This window comes from Spea bombifrons, chromosome 4 (assembly GCF_027358695.1).
Source record: "Spea bombifrons isolate aSpeBom1 chromosome 4, aSpeBom1.2.pri, whole genome shotgun sequence".
Classification (NCBI taxonomy): Eukaryota; Metazoa; Chordata; class Amphibia; order Anura; family Pelobatidae; genus Spea; species Spea bombifrons.
Window position 1 is genome coordinate 96,611,990 of NC_071090.1, and position 15,555 is coordinate 96,627,544.

The 15,555-nt window shown below is 37.5% G+C and overlaps 2 protein-coding genes across 2 annotated transcripts; both read right to left on the reverse strand.

The window, feature by feature from the left end:
• Nucleotides 1–2,248: 2,248 nt before the first annotated feature.
• Nucleotides 2,249–4,708, reverse strand: LOC128491467 (gastrokine-1-like). The gene is made up of 6 exons (XM_053463789.1): nucleotides 4,622–4,708; nucleotides 4,213–4,266; nucleotides 3,791–3,928; nucleotides 3,172–3,282; nucleotides 2,511–2,640; nucleotides 2,249–2,322 (listed from the first exon to the last, which is right to left on the reverse strand). Exons 1-6 carry the CDS (start codon nucleotides 4,706–4,708, stop codon nucleotides 2,249–2,251), a joined length of 594 nt encoding a protein of 197 aa, XP_053319764.1.
• Nucleotides 4,709–10,484: 5,776 nt separating this feature from the next.
• LOC128492781 (gastrokine-1-like) lies at nucleotides 10,485–15,227 on the reverse strand. The gene is made up of 6 exons (XM_053465465.1): nucleotides 15,216–15,227; nucleotides 14,531–14,572; nucleotides 13,851–13,988; nucleotides 13,631–13,741; nucleotides 12,952–13,087; nucleotides 10,485–10,627 (listed from the first exon to the last, which is right to left on the reverse strand). Exons 1-6 carry the CDS (start codon nucleotides 15,225–15,227, stop codon nucleotides 10,539–10,541), a joined length of 528 nt encoding a protein of 175 aa, XP_053321440.1. The 3' UTR covers nucleotides 10,485–10,538.
• Between the last annotated feature and the right edge of the window lie 328 nt (nucleotides 15,228–15,555).

The following is a 15,555-nucleotide window of genomic DNA, read 5'->3' on the forward strand; positions in this document are numbered from 1 at the left end:
TTCAAGATACGACAGAGAAGCCCTACCCAGTTTTATGTGACTTTCTCATTAAAATAAAAAGGGCTGTTCCGAAAGTTAGGCGATATCAGTCAGTTGATTCCTGAGGTGGTGCATTCGGTTTTAGTATCCGCCATTATTAGCTAAAGGTGTGGAGTACTGAGTAACGTTGATCAAGACTCAATTGAGATGACGTGACTGAAACATTCCAATCAGCCAAGGTGTTTGGTAGTACAAATGGGTTAATTATAACAAATTAGACGAAGAGAACGTGGCCGATTAAAAGAGAACACAGTAGGAGAACCTGATGACCCCTTTCAACTGGGAGGCATGAAAAAAATTGCAACACACAGGGTGACAGTGACTTTAATCTTGACCTTCAAAATACAGTTTTCATGTGTCCTTGGATTAAAAGGGTCATCTGGTAACCCTACTTTAAAGAAAATAATGGGCATCCATTGAATTGCCATTTACTAAAATTCTGGATCCAACATGAAACACATACACTCTGACTCTGCGTTCAGAGATAAACATAAATACAGATGGATAAAAAGACTGTGGGGGCCAACGCTTGCTGTGGAACCCAACAGAAGTCAACGTTCCTGTTTTATTTGTCCTGAGACAGCTGCGCACCAACGAACACCGTGTCGTTCAGAGAACTAATAAAAGTAATAATTGTTGGTTTTTCTGTCACCATCAGTGTTGAAAACGTTCCATCATCGTGTCCCCTTTATATTAAAAAAGAGGCCTAGAGTCCACTGCAGCTCACTCTTATTTACCAGTGACTCTCACACATTTAGAGATGTATAACATCAATAAAACCCTGCTTTCACTTTAGACCTTCCTCCTGTATCCCCTAAACTTCATTCCGACTGTAAAAAAGACAATTTTATTATTATAAGCCTTTATTATTATTATAAGCCTATTATTATAAGCCTTTTTAGAAACTCTTGCAGGTTGCTTACAAAATACACTTAGTAGGGTTTCAGTCTTTTTGGTTGGTTAGAACGTTGTTAGAGGTTATTAAATCTAACGTAATATGCGTGCATCATCTTGGGTGCAGCTATCACCAACGGGTTTTATGAAACATAATAGCATTTGGTAAGGCACGTGGTCTTAACAACCTGAATCTGAAAAATCTTTTACTACCTCTTTGTGCCTCTGTTGTGATTGTCCAGTTTTTAAATCTTTGCTTTACTTATGGTAATTCCTCCATAATTATTTTCTAATATTCTTTTTTTTATCTAGCAGTATTTTAGTCCCTTAATTGTTCATTTTAAACGTATCCGCTAGGAGACTGTGACACCCTTCTTTTTATCGCTGTTGCCTTTTTTAAAGAACTCCTTTGTACTGAGCATGTTTTCGTGTTAACTCTTACGCAGAAACCATCGGAGTATTAGCGCGATTTTTCTTGTACTTGGAGACACCTCCCTACCGACTTGGGTAGCAATGGAGTCTACAGAACCAGTTCCCTTCCTAAATGATGTCTCTCTCAGTCTCTTCGATTCTCGGCATTTGCTATTTTTATTAAATCTTCACAATTTCATTCTTCTTTTCATATTTTTTTCTGCAATGTGTATATGGTGTGGTGGTACAAGTAAATATACCAAAGAATGCATAGATGTCTTTTTGTAAATCAGAGTTACGGAGAGGATATCGAGTTCCCGAATAATGATTTTAACATGGAGGTATTGTCAGGCTAGGCAGGGGGATAGCTAGGATATGGAGTAGGCATGTAGGGTGAGTAGAGACCTCACAATAGGATCATATGTGATGATTGTACTTTACTGTGATTTTAAAAACCTCTTTCTGGGTATTATACTCTTTACTACAGTTTTTGTTTCCGTGTGAATGCTTGGTCACTGTCTTAAACATACCACCATACAATCTTGTTTTCCGTAATACAGTCACGTTTTTGAGGGCAGAAGGAATCTTGGGCCGATTGGAGAGATACTCCGATCTTTCCTGACTGTCCCAGGGAGCCTTAACATTGATGGAGGTACGTGCTGTTCCAATACCCCCCCATGAAGCTCTGAAGCTTGGACGCCATGCTTTTAAACATTGTGAACCACATTTACAAAGAACGCTTGGTGCAAAGTGACAGCACGAAAGACAAGCAAACATTTTATAGAAATGCTTTATTTGTAATACAAAAAAAGGAATTGGGATGGGATATGGGTTTAGAGACATCCGTGTAGTCTGAGTGCGAAGAATCAAAACTTTGCATTGCTGCAGGAACAGATGTATGAATCTAAAAGCAGAAGCTGATGCCACCAAAGTCAAAGATGCTGCCGGTGTCACAAAGTGCAATATCTGAGATGGGTCCTGTGTCGGGTGGGATACAATTGAAAAACATTTAGAATACTCAATACTGAATTGACAGCAACAGCTCTATCCCAACTTAATCACCCTTATCACTTATATACATTTCAAACCGTACATGCATTGTCAGTAGAACCTTGATGAATAACAGGACATGTAACGCTGAAGGCAATGAAAGCTACACCTCTTACCTTGTTTAACCTCAGCTGTATACGATGGGATTCCTTTGCACAAAGCCTCAATGTGAACACCATATATTCCAATATTGGCAATAGGAACCTGGTTGATGTTGTACTTAAACAAGACTGGAGTTTTGGAAAGCTACAAATGGGGGGAAATAATATATAGCCTTTGATCAAAGAAATGTAATACATCCAAGCTGGTCGCATCCATAGGCGTTTGTTTTTCTTGCATATCACAATGTAAAAAATTCTATTTGGATGGATTCAAAGCGCTTGTCCTTTTTCCATGTAGGATGTCATAATTATATATTTTTTTCTATTTTTGGTAAATTAGAACTTCCTCACATCTTCAGTACAGCATACTGGGAAGCAGGCTTCCGCATCACGGCTGGGTTAATTGCTGAAGCCAGCCACTAGGTGGAAGCACTGAGAAGTGCCAAACTATTGCACATTTAGTTGCAAAACAAGGACAATTTGTCAACTATTTTGCTTTACTAACACTAAAAATAAAATGGTCAAGACTGGGCCTTTGAGATTAATGTAAGGCACGTACAAACTCTGAATACATAACGTGAACTGTTTCAGTTTATTTATATCTGCCGCTTACAAAGCAGTGGTACCTCGCCCTTACACAGTCAATATTTTACCCTAAAGACCGTTAAGTCCTTACCTGCTTCTGCTGGGTGGCTGTGCTTATTGCTTCCAGACCTGGGAACACCTGTTTATCCATCTTTGACACAACGCAGATCTTCTTTCCAAAGGGCCTAGTTGCAACAAACCCCTTGTAAAAATACGGGGAAATAGATACATTTTGTTAAACATAAATTCTATTTGAGCTATTGACTAATTTATAAGTTTTGAATTTGCCTAGGATAGTGTAACTGCGGTCTAAAAGAGTCAAAACTAACATGGAAGACATTATAAACTACATATTTGACCCCGACTGCTGCCGTAGGGTGTTATTACATGTGTATGCTATTTTGATTATTACCTGATATTTCCTTTTGTATCTTTTGTTTGTTAATTAAAACTGAAAACTCTATAACCAATTATAAGGAAAAGTCATATTGAAGTAACAGTAAGTTACATGACGTTGTATTTTATTTATGCTGTCATCTAATTAAAAAGGAGTGTGCAAATTACGTAGCAACTAATTATTTTAATTCAGTATTTATTAAGAATGTCTTTTTATAGATTTATAATCGTTTTTCACTCGGACGCTTGGAAAAAGGCTCATCCATCCAGGGTTATCTACCCAATGCCAGTGAACAGTGTCATGTAGCGCTTACTCTGCCATAGTCACAGATAGAATCCCAGGAGTCCCATCCATTGAGGGTGTTCACACTGGCCACTTTATCCTGGTTGTTGATGTTCACAGTCTGGTGCACGTTGCTCCCGACATTCCCCTCATTATTAATGTCAACATTCTGTGAAGAAAAATTACATTGTCATAACTTCCTTAAGAAAAGGACTGATTCTTCACATTGCCATACTGTGTTCCTAAAGAATTCAATTTTATACATTTCATCTATTTATTTCCAAGCTAATCAAACTCTGTTAACCCCTTAATGACAAAGCCCGTACACGTACAGGCTCAAAATGCATTGTTTTCAATGGGTTTAGGGACCGCCCATTGTCCTTAAGGGGTTAAAAAGCCGCTGAAACTAAAGACACATGGTTTTCAACTGAGATAACAAAAATCCATTCTTACATCGTTGGCAAGGGATGACGCAAATAAGGCTCCAAGGATGGTGGTGAGTATGATCTGAAATGAATAAATCCATGTTAAGTTATATTCATAGAATTATCAGACATAACCGTACGTTTGTTTATAATCTGATCTGATTTTTCTCGATTTCTCTAGAAGAACAACAAATAAATGTGCAGGTGAACGATCTGCTAAACGATTAATCTAGGCAATAACGACCCATTTACCATCACTTTTTTTGTAGACTGTGACTCCTTTGCAGACGGGACATCCCAATCCATCACACACAATGATACACTCCCAAAGGAATCTTATTTTAAAATAACCGTACATACCAGGGTTTGCATTTTGATTGCCTTTCTTCAAAATCAAGGTTAGAATGAAAAGAGAAGGTACAGACCCCTCTCCGAACCTCCTTTATATAGTCGATGGAGAAAGAACATGCCAGCGTCCAAATCTTTTCTTGGATCATTTCCATATCTTGAATAAAAAGACACATTGTGGATTTTATCTTATTAACCATAGATACGAGAGTTCCTGTGTTAAAAATTATTTCATTGTGGTATGTTAAGGTCATTCAACTTACTGTTTGTCCAAAAATGCGTGGCCAAATGTATGAAGACATTGGCATTAAGGTGGAGTGTTGTCCTACTTCAGGTACTATGCCTACTCATGGAGTATTGGGCATAATGTTTTCTAAAGACATGTAACTTAAAGTAAAAATAAAAGAAAACGCATTTTTTTTATCGACGGGGGACGTTTACAGCATTTGGTGTCAAATCCCATTTGAGCAATAAACAGCAAAAGGTCACATCCATCAAAAATACAGACAAGAAAAAGGAGAAATGGCGACATGTACTGTATTGGCCAGCTGGTTCGCACTCCAATAAACCCCCAAGCACCAAAACAGATAACTTATGTTGAATAATAATGTCAGCCCTGCCCCAGACTTATTTCAGAACATAACCAAAGATGAACATTATCAATGGTCTCGGTACAAACGAGAGGAGCTCCCCCTCCCCTACTCTTCCCGTGAGAAAACGCATTCTTACTTATATAAAAGATGAGGTTTGCACAATTGTTATCGCAAACATTTGCGTAAAAAAACTTAATTACTTAACTTGTACTTCTAGAATCTCACTGTTAAAAGTGAGGATCTGACAGCCTGATATTGACACGGCCACCTCCCCTACGGTCAGAGAGCGGGACCAGGAGGCCAGAAGACCCCAGCCGTAAGGTAAGCAATATCATTTCTCTACACAAACACTTAAGATAGCTATTCTGCAAAATAACGTGTTAAATAAGTAAGGTTAGCTCAATCATTTTCTCAAGGGTTAAAGAAAAGTTTAATGTCACTTTATACACAGAACCAACATAACAATAAATACCGTACTTAATATCTGTTGTTTTTTTGGAGCATAGCTCACCTGTGTATGAGGTTCCTTGCAATGTATGTCCAACCAAGCATTTTGATAAGTGGTGTCTCAGAGGTAAAGCAGCATGGATCACGGGTTGCTTGCTTATGCATTGGGTCCCAGCAGCATGGCCTAGGAACAGTGGCATCATCTAGATTGTGTGTGGCTACTTGTTGCATGCTGTGCAAATGCCTCCAACAACTGTTTTCTATACATCCAATCTATGTAGTAGGTGACACCAGGGGCATCCCTGAGTAGCTCAATACGGACCTTCTCAGCAATGCCCACTAAACATTCAATTAGCTCTTAGTTGTCATCTATGTGACTGCCTGTAGAACTTTGAAGAACGGGAAGGTTATCTACAGGTTTAACTATAATCAGAGAAAAGTTGCTTGCTCACCAGGGACTAATGGTGCTTATTTATTTTACAATGGCACAGGTTCCGCTTTTCTATCCTTGATGGGAGAGGGACTTTTTATTCATCATTAAGACATGTTTTACTATGACTTTATGGCATTTCTCCTTTGTCCAAGGAGTGATTGCTGGCATGCTGCTTGGTGATTCTCATACACACATAGCTTCCTCTTGTAGAGCGGGTTCTTATGCTTTTCTGCGTGTTTCTAATGCCAACACCTTTCTGGTTGTCCTTCATTTTTAGTTCATTCGTTTTAAACCATACCATAAGTATACCAAAACGGGAACCATGGACATTCTTGAATGCGTGTGCACTGATATATAGAATATGTTGTCCAAGCATGTCTTGCTAGTTTTACATTTCCTAGACTAAAATAATTACTAAAACCGATCTGCATGTAGATTCCCCCCCCCCATGTCACCAGATCATCGCTTGTGTTTCTTCTCTTAATGGGAACTTCTCCCAGTGGTGCTGGGACTTGAACGTTATAGTTACTTAACATGGCTTTTGGTTTCTTCTTCCAGATCTACCAATAAGTGCAAGAATTAGAATATAAATTCTACAATTAAAAAATGATTTAATTGCCCTTCTCATCTTCCCAATATCCTACTATACTACTATATATAAATTCTTGAGTTCTGAAAATATCAAATAACATTAAATACAGTTATGACCACAACACCTTGTAAAGAATGTAACAAAATTGAACACAAAGTGAATCAAAATGTAATGGGAATCAAGACGTACAGCCTGGTTGAGCATTTGATGTGCTGTTCCCTGTGCGTTGACTCTTCGCCAGCGGTGCCTCCCTATAGATATTTCTTTACTTGAGATAATTCATTGAAGCGAATGATTGAATGAATATTCATTTCTTAATCAGTCATCAATACCTGATGCCAAATGATAACATGGACACACACACCGTGCGCTGGAAGAGATCCATGTCAGTGTTTGACGTACTTACTGATAATTTTTATCTGGTTGAGTTCAGACTTATTGACAGATTGGGCTGGAATAAATGATACAATCTGATTCATTCATGTAACAGGGAACCTGGTGGAATATAGACATCACTGCAGGTAAAATGCGTTTTTTCTTTTTTGTCAGTTTGCAGCATGGAAGGAAACTTGGTGAACTTCTTTTTTTTTACCTATTTTTTTTAATTATTACTTATTTACTTTCTCATTCAGAATAAAAATAGCTAACAAGCACACACATTTTGGGGTGCTGATGAAATGACCAATATACAACCATAACAACCAATGGCCCATAATAAATACTATTTAAAACAAAGTAGCTCACATATAAATCTTGTTGACTTAGTCATTGTATGGCCATATATTACTTAGTCACTATCTCAAAGTACCCCGCTTTTAGAGAGTCCAATCTAATCACAATACCACTGCGTTATCGTGGAGTTGAATCACTAGCACTACACGACTTTTTAAATACATTGACACTATCCTGAAGGTTACAGCCCTCTTTAGACACCACTAATGAGGAACCCTTCACTCATATAACTATTCATAAAAGGACCCTAGGCATCAAACTGGCAATGTCGTTCCTCAGTATTAAGAAATCTGAGTTGATCACCAGGACTTCGGGTGGCAAGGAGTGGCATTTGGCGCTGCTATTGTTGCCCATGCCCCATCCACCCCTCTTTAGTCTATTGGGAGCTAGCCATATCAGCGGGTAACCTTGCCTTCATTAGCCATGTACAATAGAAATAGCTCCAGCAGATTCCATAGTGCTGTTACAATAAGGTACAGTAAAAATAATTAAGACAATTTAAATATCATTAACATACATGGGACAAAAGGAGAGGGCCCTGCTCTTGCAATCTATTTGATTATGCAAATCCTGAAAAACACAATTACTTTCCATAATGTGGGTTTTTATTACATATATATTGCTTAGTTTCATCTGTAAACATTACATTTATTTAGTGTATAGAACTGTAAAATGCATGACAGATCGGTTTCAGTGATCTATCAGCTATTACCAATAAGGTGTGTAGTTCTACAAACTCACCACTAGATGGCACCAGATCTTTACAAATTAACAAATCTTTATATGAAAAAGTTAGAGGTTTCAGATCAGCAGAAATGGGTTTAATGTGAAGGAACCATTGCAAAAATATAGCTTTAGGAGTTTGTTTATTTGTATATTGATACATTGCATTCTTTCCTGGGCAGTAGTGGTAAATAAGGAGCGGTGATGATGAGTAGGCCCTTGCACTTTAAAGCTGGCAGCCCCCTGATGACATGAGTGCGGTCGATGGCAGGATAAGTTAAGCCACACGTTACATTTTTATGCTCATGTAGCATGTGAACAGGCATATCCAACCAGAAGCTGCGTACTAATGCCCCAGATCTGCCTCTGTATATAGGTATATAATCTGATACAAACACCATGTGTGTATCTGTCTAATAGGTATGTGATCTGATACCAAAGATGTCTCAGTACCTGATTTTATAGAGAAAAAAAATACATACAGCGATCAGCCATAACATTATGACCACCTGCATAATATTCTGTATGTCCTCCTTTTGCCGCCAAAGCAACCCTGACCCACCAAGGCATGGACTCCACTAGATCTCTGAAGGAGTGCTGTGGTATCCGGCACCAAGACGTTAGCAGCAGATCCTTTAAGTTCGGTAAGTTGCGAGGTGGGGCCTCCATGGATGCTTCCTGGTGCCATGTGTTCTCCAGATAAGCGACCCACCCGGCCATCCACGGGTTGTTAAAGAAAACATGATTCATCAGACAAGACTACCTTCTTCTGTTGCTCCGTGGTCCAGTTCTCACGTGCCCATTGTAGACGCTCTTGGCAGTGGACAGGGGTCAGCATGGGCACCCTGACCAGTCTGTGGTCTACGCAGCCCCATACACAACAAACTGCGATGCACTGTGTATTCATCGCCCCCCATGTGAAACACTGAGCCTAGGCCCCCAGAAAAGATGCAGTTTTGGAGCTGTTCTGACCCAGTCATCTAGCCACCACAGACACCGATTGGCCAATACACACCCTGCCCAAGCACCACACTTTCCTGTCTCTGCCCTTTCATGTGACAGATACACCACCTCCCTTCTTTCTATAAAGAGTAAGAGAGGGAGAGCTCCCAAGGGCCAGCCTTGCGAAGTTCCCAGGTATAGTCGATGGAAATTAACCGTTACAGCACCCAGGGATATGTCTTGACTCTGCATGGGCCAATTTGGCAGCTGGACATCTGGATCCAAAGTGCACAGTGGGAATTTAGCATTTTATCATTGTGTTTTCTTTATGTATTAAGCCAAATCTGTGTATTAATCCATAAAAAACAATAATGCTCTTCAGCACAAGTTGTCTCATGCGGTCTGTCCATTCTGTCATTTCTTACTAGTGGCAACCCTACCCTATCTTGAAAGCTTTTTTTTTTCATGAGCCCACCATATGTTTTTAGATGCGTTTTTTGCAAATATTTACTAAGAAATTTGTGACAAGAAGCAGCTTGTGACCTCTGAGATCTTGAAAGCTTATGTGACTCATCAACTTTGACTAAGAACATTGGTCGACTAAAAGGTCTAACTTCCCTGCGACTAATAAGCAATAGCATTTTTTTTACGGTGAGAATATTTACAGTTTTAACAAATGATTCCAATGGAAATTAATGTAAAAACTGGTATTTTGTAGTGCTACTGAAACGCTGCTATAATTATGATTATATTACATTTCGATCAAATCAATGCGTCTTCAGTTTGTCATAATTGGTCAACAAATTCTATATAAACCCAGCCCAAACCTTCCGGCTTGTCATTACTCGCAGTTTACTCTTACTGTATACATTTTACTACACTGTTCCTCTCGGGAGAATATCTAGAAATGCTTGTCTGTTATTACCCCTGTCTGTGACGCAAAACCATAATTTACAACAACAAAAAAATACATTGTATTTACATAAATATAAAACATGCACATTTCTGTCCCATATAAAATGAAACTGCGGTCACATCTGAAGTTATAATAATAATAATTATTTGAAAAAAATATTTATTCATTTTTTTGTGCTCTATTTCCATTTCCTCGGAGCTTCCCCCTTGTTATAAAAGTGATACGAGAATTTTATGTTAAGCAGGAAAAAATTACTATGATTTAGAAATTAAAGTGCCAACATGCTCATGCTGCGTCACGGCATTTAATTAAACTCACCCATAAACAGCAGACTTTACTGTATGACTTATTTCTTAAGCCCTTTCTGGGGCTCTTCCGCTCCAAATACTTAGAGCGAAGAAATTATATAAAAGTCTCACTACTAGTTAAAGCACGGATTCCTTTATGGAGTTAAGTCTTTAGAAAAAAAGCGAATGAATAACATTTACAGTGTATGATTTTTCTCTGCACAAGCGATTCCATAATAGAAATATCTGTCACGGGGTATGCGTGGAAAAGTGTTTTATTTAGTTTTGTGACTGTAAACAAAATATATGATAGAATAGTTACATTCTCATAGACAAGCAAATTAGCAGCCGGTGGGTACCCCGCAAATGGTAATTCCCAAAATGTTTATGATTCCACTGGTGTTGCATCCGCTGCTGTATAAACTTGGCTCTAGAAGACAAGATAAGATTGATTTAGAAATGGAAGGGAGAACATATGAGTGAAGTGAAAATATGGAGCATGTTGCCCAAAATACATTGTTTTCAGACTACAGAGATTCAACAATGTTATCCGCACGAATGAGCTCATAATTAAACACGAATGAGCTCATACTTAAACCTTCCTCAACAAAACACAAAACTTCCATATCAACAAATAAAATCAATCTATATTTACCAATACCCACAAACTGTCCTTTTTGTATATACATGGGTAAGGTAACCTTTGTCTCTCAGCTTATACAGGGCTATAGCCCCCATTAATAGAGCTTCCTTCAAGGGACCACTAAAATGCAAGAGGTCACCCAACTATCATATAAATAGTCTAAATGAGCTACATCAGGTCTTCAAAAAAGTGTTTTGAGGATGATGAGGTTTACTTAAAAAATGATACAAAGCCCTTTGTGTTTAAGAGCATATCATATTTGTTGTAAAGGGACCAGACTAATTGTAAATGCCACTATAATGACTATACCTGGGGAGCTTTAAAAGCCCCTATAAGTATATAGCCCTCTATAAGAATATTGGGAACCTAAAAAAAATCCACAATTAAAAAAACAGGACTTAAGCAAGTCTATGATGTATTGCCTGGAAATTAATGTCTTGGGAGACTTGGCAATTCTAACACACTTCTAACATCACACTAAATATATTTTTGGAAATTGAGAACACAATAAAGCTTTTTTTCCTGGTCACCAAGAATTATTGGGCATTCAGTGCATTTTATTCAAAGATCCAGTATCAGCCATAGTTCTGTTCTGTTTTAATAGCTTTGTGCTCGTTAGTCCTGTTTCAAGAATATGCCTGGATCACCTTCAACAAAGTTGTAGAGGCGAATCTGAATATCAGCATTTGGTCTGGGATCCAAAATGTCCTCAAACCCATACATCCTTTTCATACGAAAATATATAACTACAACCTTCACCTAACTGGGCATCATGTTTTTTAGGGGATAATATTGTAACTGTAAATCTTCAGAGCTGTAGGCATGCGAGTTTTAACATGTTTTTTTTTAAAAAAATAACATTAATAATGGACCATTTCTTTTTAGAACTGCCATTCTCCAGAACAGCAAAGTCCCTGAACAGCAAAGTAGTAATGTCCACTAGCATGTATGTATCTATTCATATATATATATATATATATATATATATATATATATATATATATATATATATATATATATATATGCATGTATGTATGTATATACTATATATATAATATATATATATATATTAGTGATGAGATTTATATTTCTTGATATGGAGTATGGCAAATATTCTAGCTCTTATAGATTTTTATACTGGATAAAGACAACGTGTACAGCTAAATAATTTAGTGAAATTTTGTTAAAATGTCGGTCTCCTCTTAAAAAAAATACATAAAAAGGCATTAATTTATGGAGCGAAAGCAAAGAATTTAGAATAATTAGAAAACCAAGGCAAATGTATTAATGAAAGCTCTTTATTTAACAAATGCAAGTTTTCATATTAATATTTATATAAACAAACAGACTCTCCAACCAGTGGACAAACAAAAGAGGAAACATAAAACAAAAGATCAGATGGAAGAGAGGGGATGAAATCACTCCGGCCAGGCACGCACATTCAGATTATGAGGAGTCGGGGCAGAAGGTTTAGCATCCAATATTCCCACAAAGAGAGATGCCCAAAAACCGCAAGATGCCGAGATTAGTGCAGCTATGCCAGTTCAAAAATAAGCCAGTACCTAAGAGAGACCAAGAGGAGTTTTAGCGAAATGTCTGCTCATAAGAGGATACATGTGCGACACGTATATTTTTATTATAAGAAAACAACGATATGTAACAATTTTAGTTCATTTAACCCCTTAATGACAAAGCCCGTACGTATACGGGCTCAAAATGCATTGTTTTCAATAGGGACCGCCCATTGTCCTTAAGGGGTTAAATGTAATAACGTCCTGTTCTCAAGATCTACAGGATTATTCTTCATCAGGGGGATGGCTGCTCCCATGCTATACACATAGGATGGGTAGAGGAGACCCTTTAAGAGGATAGGAAGGTTCCTCAACACATTTCATATGAATTACAATTTTTTTTTACAAATAATTAAAAAGCGACTGAGCTATAAAATTTACCGTTCCATAGTACTAATAAAACTTGTGTGTGTGTTTGCTGTGTATATATTTAGGTGTCGATAGGTTTCTTGTGTATCTTTGATTACGGGTGCATATAGTTAAACGTAATGGATACTTGAAGATGGACACCTGTCCAGTACAGATTTGTAGGGGACTCACCTTGTACCTCCTGAGCAAAGAAAGTTGGCACTCCCTTACACAGGGCTTCGATATGTGGGCCAAACTGGGCCACGTTCTTAACCCGTGTCTGTGACACTGTGTAAGTCAGGGTTCGTGGAGGGGGAGCATTAGGGTTCTAAAAGAAGAATTAACGCAAGTTATATTATTGTAGATGTTTATGCAAATTATATCCTAAAACCAAAAGGAAGAACATCAGCTGTTTTACATAAAAAGCTATAGATACATTTTGAATTATATGAATGTAATAATGATTAAGACTGTTCTGACGTGCATGTCATTTTATTTACAATCTGACAGAGCAGTGAAGTCCCTTTTTATAGAATTTATATCAAATTCACCAGCAATCCTTTTTAGCAAAAAAATAACAGCTAAAATCAAGCAATTTCCATTCAGGAAAGTTATCTTTTCAACTCGGTAAAAACAGTTTATAGTTTAATACAGTTTTGCAGTGAATCACAGATTTTACAAGATAATGTAAGAATTAAATATTCATATCAAGACATACTCAACTCTATCCCTAATGGAAATAAAAGCATGTTTGGTTCGAGATGATGATGTTTGTTCTACCTTTATATCATAGTATATCATATTATATATATCATATTATATATGTTCCTATCAGCAACATTTTTTACGATTGGTGTCCATTTCACATTACCGGCTTCTCCTGGCTGGCCTTGCTGAGTTGTTCTAAGCTGGGAACCACATTTCTGTTAATCCTGCTCACCACACAAGCTCTCTTGGACATGAGGCGGGCAGCGAAGAGACCCTGGATTTAAAAAACAAGGTTAATTACCTTTCTGCTAGCTCTCAATCCCGTAACCTTCTTATTTTCCCATCCCCCATATTTTTTATTTGCTCTTATAAGTGACACTTACTCTGTTGTAATCCCAGATGGAGTTCCATGAGTGCCAGCCATTAAATTGGTTCACGTTGGCAATGTTGTCATGGTTATCAATGTTAACGGTCTGATGGACGTTTGAACCAGTGTTTCCCTGATTATTGATGTCGACTGTCTACAAAATACAATATAACACACTAAAGCTTTAACAGGGAAATATACAGAACAAGCGAGATGAGTGATACGGCATTTCCGAACACATCTTCTAAACATTACTTATAGTCCTGCTCTTTTATTGGGTTCATAGCATCTAGAAACAGAGAAGATTCAAAATTCTTCTTGTGAGTTTAAAAAAAAAAAAAATTAAAACAAAGCCATTTCTAATCTGGAATATATAATTTAAGTAATTGAAGAATTGAATTCTGATCATCCGGCACACCAGGAAAATTCCCAGTGGGCTGCTTCCCAACATAGCCCTGGGCTGGATATTCTTGGCCCACGCATATAGTGTGCTGCCTCTCATTTCCAGCCGCCGACCGCACCGACGTGATTAGGCAGCCGTCGGCCTTAAAATGTCAAGACCGCCTCGTTATAACCAGTTTGGCCCTGCCATGTAGTAAATGTCATTTAACAGAAAAGAAGTAATGATGAAGACATAATCTAAAGTATGGATAAGCAAACAAATAGAATATATATATTTTAAAGGCACCAGCTTACATCACTTGCAAAGGTCACTCCAAGGAGGGCAGCGAGCAGAATCTGCAGAGACAAGAATGACGGTTAGAAGCTTCCTGACTGCAGATACAGTGTCCTTCAATAAAAACATAGCAGAATATTTTGCTGTTTGAGACATAGCAATCGAGGAAGTAAAATGATCATTTCAATTATATCCAACCTACACCAAAGTTTGTTTTTTTAAAATTAGCTTCTGGTAGGCTACATTTTTTTGGCAAATTTTATATTGTATATACATTTTTTCTTCCAGAAAATAGGAGCAGGATAAGAGTTGAGCTCCAGGTTATCGCACTTCGGGGCATTCCTGTGAATCATCTGATCATCTTTTAAGGTTTCAATCATGTTTTTGTACAGACATGATATTGAAATTAAAGAAAATATAATTTTTATCTGTGTCATGTGTTGATAATGCAGTCTAAAGCACTTCAAGAAAAAAACGCTTCCAAGGATACTTTATCAAAGTAAAAAAAAGAACTTTCTTCATGTTCTAGTTCCCAGAAGAACTTTGCAATGTATTTTTGTATATTATCTGTATAATATTACACACAAAAGGCCATATTTTCTGCAGTTTAATCTTATATATGAAGTGCCTGAGAAATCGCATGATCGATCTCTCTTTATTTTATTAATATCAGAGCTGTGTGGATGTGAAGCATGAAATACTTACTAGAGCCTTCATATTGCCTGGAGAAGGATCTGTATGAGCAGGAGACTCAAAGGGTTCTGTCTGCTATATATATATATATATGTGTGTGTGAATGAGAATGGGTGTTAAATACACAGCATATTCACCCGTGAAAAGTGACGCATACGGCTGATAACTTTATCTTACATTTTTTTAATAAGCAAATTTATTTATTGGGATTGAATAGAGCTAAATCCAAAACAAACAGAGATATGATACACAACTCTTTTGGGTGGATGTACATTTCATTGATGTCCCACACCAGGGATGTATGGAGTTTCCAGTTGGTTATTAACCAGTGGAGGTTATTGCTGTGCCTCCA

Excerpts from the sequence above, each read along its gene's own strand:
- LOC128491467 (XM_053463789.1), bottom strand. The coding sequence starts at position 4,708 with ATGTGTCTTTTTATTCAAGATATGGAAATGATCCAAGAAAAGATTTGG. Across the intron at positions 4,267-4,621 it reads CCATCGACTATATAAAGGAG|ATCATACTCACCACCATCCT; the intron begins GTTCGGAGAGGG and ends TATTCATTTCAG. Across the intron at positions 3,283-3,790 it reads CTATCTGTGACTATGGCAGA|GGGTTTGTTGCAACTAGGCC; the intron begins GTAAGCGCTACA and ends TATTTTTACAAG.
- LOC128492781 (XM_053465465.1), bottom strand. Across the intron at positions 13,989-14,530 it reads GAGTGACCTTTGCAAGTGAT|ACAGTCGACATCAATAATCA; the intron begins GTAAGCTGGTGC and ends TGTATTTTGTAG. Across the intron at positions 10,628-12,951 it reads CTTTGCTCAGGAGGTACAAG|AGCCAAGTTTATACAGCAGC; the intron begins GTGAGTCCCCTA and ends CTTGTCTTCTAG.